At 46.6% G+C, this 5,835-nt stretch overlaps 1 protein-coding gene across 1 annotated transcript in view; it reads right to left on the bottom strand.

Annotated features, from left to right (window-relative positions):
• The window catches only part of LOC122544195 (basement membrane-specific heparan sulfate proteoglycan core protein-like), an 82,848-nt gene that overhangs the window by 30,534 nt on the left and 46,479 nt on the right, over positions 1–5,835 (bottom strand). The window contains exon 12 of the mRNA XM_043683246.1: positions 714–1,007. Coding sequence (XP_043539181.1) covers positions 714–1,007 — 294 coding nt within the window. The remainder of the gene's footprint in view (positions 1–713; positions 1,008–5,835) is intronic.

Genomic DNA, 5,835 nt, shown 5'->3' with positions numbered 1-5,835 from the left:
CTCCTCTAGCTTATCTCTCCACGCTTCAGGCTCTCTGCCTTTATTCCTGATGAAGGGCTTTTGCCCGAAACATCGATTTTACCTGTCCTCGGATGCTGCCTGAATTGCTGTGCTCTTCCAGCACCACTGATCCAGAATCTGGTTTCCAGCATCTGCAGTCATTGTTTTTACCTTTTTATTCCTAATCAGTCCTTGTCTTTCCAAATATATGTAAATCCTGTCCCTCAGAATTGCCTCCAGCAACTTACCCAGCACTGATGTCAGGCTGACCAATCTATAGTTCCCTGGCTTTTCATCACTGCCTTTCTTAACTAACGGCACTACATTAACCACCTTCCAGTTTTCCAGCACCTCACTTGTGTGGCTATTGACGATGCAAATGTCTCAGCAATGGTAAAGCAATCACTTCCCTCGCTTCCCACAGAGTTCTGAGATACACCTGATCAGGTCCTAGGCAACTTATCCACCTTTAACTTGCTGCCTGTCAGGGCACGACAGACAGAAACCCTCATCACATTGAAGAAGGCTCGAGATAGGCGCTTGTGATACCAAAGCTATGTGTCAAGGGCTGGGGGAATAGGGTTGGGGATTAATGAGGTAGTGGTTTGTAACAGGAGTGGACTCAATGGGCTGAATGGCCTACTGCTGTCTAAGGGAACAGGAATACCTCAGGAAGCATTAACACCGCAAACCCAGGTGTAGCTGCGACTCACCTGTCAGAACAATGGGGACAGACTGACTGGGAGATGAAGTGATCCAGCGACCAGCCACCATGGTCTTGTAGGAACACGTGTAGAGTCCTTGGCTGCTGTTGGTCAGGTTCTGAATTGTATGTCTGAGGGACCGTTGGCTGGTGGTGTCGTCTATGATGGAGATCACGTCCTTTCGCAAACAGACTCGAGCCGGGGAGATGCCGTTGGGAAGAACGCACTCAATGGTGACTGTCTCTCCCACCAGATAGACAGGGAACACGGGACTCAGAGAGATGCTGGGCTCTGTTGGAGGATCTGAAACAGGAGGGACAGGCAAGATCATTTTCAACCAGTGTAGTAATTGGACCAGCCACCACCTCTTCCTCTTGCAGCTCATTCCACACATGTACCACCCTCCGCAAGAAAAGGTTGCCCCTCAGGTCCCTTTCTCCTCTCACCTTAAAGCTATGCCCTCTAGTTCTGGACTCACCGGCCCCTTTGGGAAAAAGACTTTGACTATTCATCTTATCCATGCCCCTCATGAATTTACTAACCTCATCCTCCAATGCTCCAGGAAAAATCACTCCAGACTATTCAGCCTCTCCCTATAGCTCAAACTCTCCAAAGTCCTTGTGAATCTTTTCTGAACCCTTTCAATTTTAACAGCATCTTTCCAATAGCAGGGAGACCAGAACTGAATGCAGTATTCTAAAAGTGGCCTCACCAATATTGATGAAGGGCTTATGCCTGAAACGTCGACTCTCCTGCTCTTCAGATGCTGCCTGACCTGCTGTGCTTTTCCAGCACCACACCTTTCGACTCACCAATGTCATCTATAGCTGCAACATGACCTCCAAACTCCTATATTCAATGCGGTGACCAATAAAGGAAAGCATATCAAACACCTGCTTCACTATCCTACTTAACTGCGACCCCATTTTTAAGGAACTATGAACCTTGACTCCAAAGGCTCTCTGTTCGGTAACACTCCTCACAGACTTAATCATTAAGTGTATAAGACCTGCCCTGATTTGCCTTTCCAAAATGCAGCATCTCACACTTATCTAAATTAAACTCCATCTGCCACTCCTCGGCCCATTGGCTCATCTGATCAAGCTCCTGTTGTACTCTGAAGTAACCTTGTTCACTGTCCATCACACTGCCAATTTTGGTGTCATCTGCAAACTTACTAACCATCACTCCTATATTCAGATCAAAATCTCTTATGTAAATGATGAAAAGCAGTGGATCCAGCACCGATCCTTGTGGCACACCACTGGTCACAGGCCTCCAGTCCGAAAAGCAACACTGCACTAACACCCTCTGTCTCCTAACATTGAGCCAATCTTGTATCCAACTGCCAACACTCCCTGGGTTCCTTGTGATGTAACCTTGCTAACTGGTCTGTCATGCAGAACATAAAACAGTACAGCATAGTACAGGCCCTTCAGCTATTGATGTTGTGCTGACCTTTTATCCTACTCTAAGATCAAACTAACCTACATAACCCTTTATTGTACTATCCTCCATATGTCAATCCAAGAGTCGCTTAAATGTCGCTAATGTATCTGACTGTACTCCCATCGCTGCCAGTGCATTCCACACAACTCTTTGTGTAAAGAACCTCCCTCTGACATCTCCCTTAAACCTTCCTCCAATCACCTTAAAATTATGCCCCCTTGTGATAGCCATTTCTGCCCTGGGAAAAAGTCTCTGACTATTCACTCTCTCTGTGCTTCTCATCATCTTGTACACCTCCATCAAGTCACCTCTCATCCTTCTTCGTTCCAACGAGAAAAGCCTTAGCTCCCTCAACCTTTCTTCATAAGTCATGCCCTCCAATCCAGGCAGCATCCTGGGAAATCTCCTCTGCACCTTCTCTAAAGCTTCCACATCCTTCCTATAATGAGGCCATCAGAACTGAATACAATATTCCAAGTGTAGTCTAGTCGGGGCTTGATAGAGCTGCAACATAATCTTGCAGTTCTCAAACTAAATCCCCCTACTATTGAAAGCCAACACACCATATGCCTTCTTAACAACCCTATCAACTTGGGTAGAGACAAAAAAGCTGCAGATGCTGGAATCCAAGTTAGACAAGAGGAGGCTGGAATAACACAGCAAGCCAGGCAGCATCAGGAGGTGGAGAAGTCAATGTTTTGACCCTTCTTCAGGACTAGGAGTGGGTGTGGGGGAGTTGCAGATAAAGGGGGTGTTGGGGGAGGGCAGGGTGGTGAAGTGGGAATAGGTGAAGGCAGGTAGAGGGTACGACCTGGTTGGTCGATGGGAGGGATGAATCCGGTTGGTAGCTGGAAGGAAGGGTCGATCAGAGGAATGGAATAGAGGGGAGATGCTGGGAAGGGAGTCAGGGGGATGGCAAGGGAGGTTATTTGAAATTGGAGAACTCAATTTTGAGTCCTCCGGGCTGTAGACTGCCAGGGCAGCAGATGAGGTGTTGTTCCTCAACTTGGGTGGCAACTTTGAGGGATCTATGAGCATGGACCCCAAGATCCCTCTGTTCCTCCACACTGCCAAGAATCCTGCCTTTATGCGAAATCTGCATTCAAATTTGACCTTTCAAAATGCATCACTTCACACTTTTCCAGGTTGAACTCCATCTACCATTTACCAGCCCTGTTCTGCATCCTGTCAATGTCCGATGCAACGTACAACGACCTCCGCACTATCCACAACTCCACTAACCTTCATGTCATTGGCAAACTTACGGACCCATCCTTCCACTTCCATATCCAAGTCATTTATAAAAATCACAAAGAGCAGAGGTCCCAAAATAGATCCCTGCGGTCACTAAGCTCCAGGTTGAATACTTTCCATCTAAGACCACCCTCTGTCTTCTATGGACCAGCCAATTCTGTATCCAGACAGACAGCTTTCCCTGTATCTCATGCCTCCTTACTTTCTGAATGAACCTACCATGGGGAACCTTATCAAATGCCTTGCTAAAATCCATGTATGCCATATCCACTGCTCTACCTTCATCAATATGTTTTGTCACATCCTCAAAGAATTCAATAAGGTTTGTGAGGCATGACCTATCCCTCACAAGGCCATGCTGACCATCTCTAATCAAACAATGGTTTTCCAAGTCATCATAAATCCTGTCTCTCAGTATCCTCTCCAATAATTTTCCCACTGCAGATGTAAGACTCACTGGTCCCTAATTCCCAGGATTATCCCTATTCCCTTTCTTGAACAAGGGAATAACATTTGCCATCCTCCAAACATCTGGCACTATTCCAGTGGACAGTAAGGATGCAAAGATCATTGCCAAAGGTACAGCAAACTCTCCCCTTGCTTCCTGTAGTAACCTTGGGTATATCCCGTCTAACCCAGGGGACTTACCTATCCTCATGTTTTTCATCAGTTTCAGCACATCTTCCTTCTTAACATCAACCTGTTCGAGCATATCAGCCTGTTTCATGCTGTCCTCACAAACAACAAGGTCCCTCTCAGATGTGAATACTGAAGCAGAGTATTCATTAAAGGACCTCCCCTATCTCCTCCGACTCCAGACACAAGTTCCCTTCATTATCCTTGACTGGCCCTACCCTCACTCTAGCCACCCTCTTGTTCCTCATATAAGTGTAGAATGCCTTAGGGCTTTCCTTAATCCTACCCACCAAGGCTTTTTCATGTCCCCTTCTAGCTCTCCTAAGTCCATTCTTCAATTCCTTCCTGACTACCTTGTAACCCTCTAGCCCCGACTGATCCTTGCCTCCTCAACCTTAAGTAAATGTCCTTCTTCCTCTTGACTAGATGTTCCACGTCCATTGTCACTGAAGGTTCCTTCACCCTACCATCCCTTCCTTGCCTCAGTGGGACAAACCTGTCCAGCACTATCAGCAAGTGCTCCCTAAACAACCTCCACATATCTGTCGTGCATTTTCCTGAGAACATCTGTTCACAATTTAGGCCCCTCTGTTTCTGCCTAATACCATCGTAATTTCTCCTCCCCTAATTAAATAATTTCCCAAACCACCTGCTCCTATCCCTCTCCATAATAAAAGTCAGAGAGTTGTGATCACTATCACCGAAATGCTGTCCCAGTGAGAGATCTGACACCTGGCCTGGTTCGTTGCCAAGCACCAAGTCTGATACGACCTCCCCTCTAGTTGGCCTTTCTACATATTGAGTCAGGAACACTTCCTGGACACATCTGACAAAAAGTGCTCCATCCAAACTGTTTGAACTAAGGAGGTTCCAATCAATATCAGGGAAGTTAAAATCACCCATGACAACAACCCTGTTACTTCTGCACCCCAATCTCCTCCCAACCTGCTCCTCTGTGTCTCCGTTGCTACTTGGGCGGTCTGTAGAAAACTCCGAATAAAGTGACTACTCCTTTCTTGTTTCTGACTTCCATCCAGACTGACTCTGCAGACAAACCCTCCTCGACGACTTCCCTTTCTGCATCTGTGATACTATCGTTGATTAGCAATGACAATCCCCCACCTCTTTTACCTCCTCCTCTGTTCCTTTTGAAACATCTAAACCCTGGAACATCCAACAACCATTCCTGCCCCTGTGATATCCAAGTCTCTGTCATGGCCACAATGTTGTAGCTCCAAATACTGTTCCATGCTCTAAGTTCTTCACCCTGATTTGTGACACATCTTGCATTAAATAGACACACTTCAACCCAACACACTGACTGCAACTTTGCACTATCAAATGTCTATCCCTCATCACAGTCTCCCTGCATGTTGGATCTGGCTGTTCACTAGCTACTGAATCCTTTGATCCATAGCTCTGGTTCCCATCCCCCTGCCAAACTAGTTTAAACCCTCCCGAAGAGCTCTAGCAAACCATGTTTGAACCTTGTTGAATGCCTTGCTGAAGTCCTTATTGACAAGGTCCACCACTCTGCTTTCATCAATCTTCTTTGTCACCTCTTCAAAAAGCTCAATTAAGTTACTGAGACATGATTTCCCACCCAGAAAGCCATGTTGACTATTCCTAATCAGATTCTGGATCAGTGGTGCTGGAAGAGCACAGCAATTCAGGCAGCATCCGAGGACAGGCAAAATCGACGTTTCGGGCAAAAGCCCTTCATCAGGAATAAAGGCAGAGAGCCTGAAGCGTGGAGAGATAAGCTAGAGGAGGGGGGGGGTGGGGAGAGAGT

This window comes from Chiloscyllium plagiosum, chromosome 47 (genome assembly GCF_004010195.1).
Source record: "Chiloscyllium plagiosum isolate BGI_BamShark_2017 chromosome 47, ASM401019v2, whole genome shotgun sequence".
Lineage (NCBI taxonomy): Eukaryota > Metazoa > Chordata > Chondrichthyes > Orectolobiformes > Hemiscylliidae > Chiloscyllium > Chiloscyllium plagiosum.
This window is presented reverse-complemented; position numbering and strand designations above follow the sequence as displayed.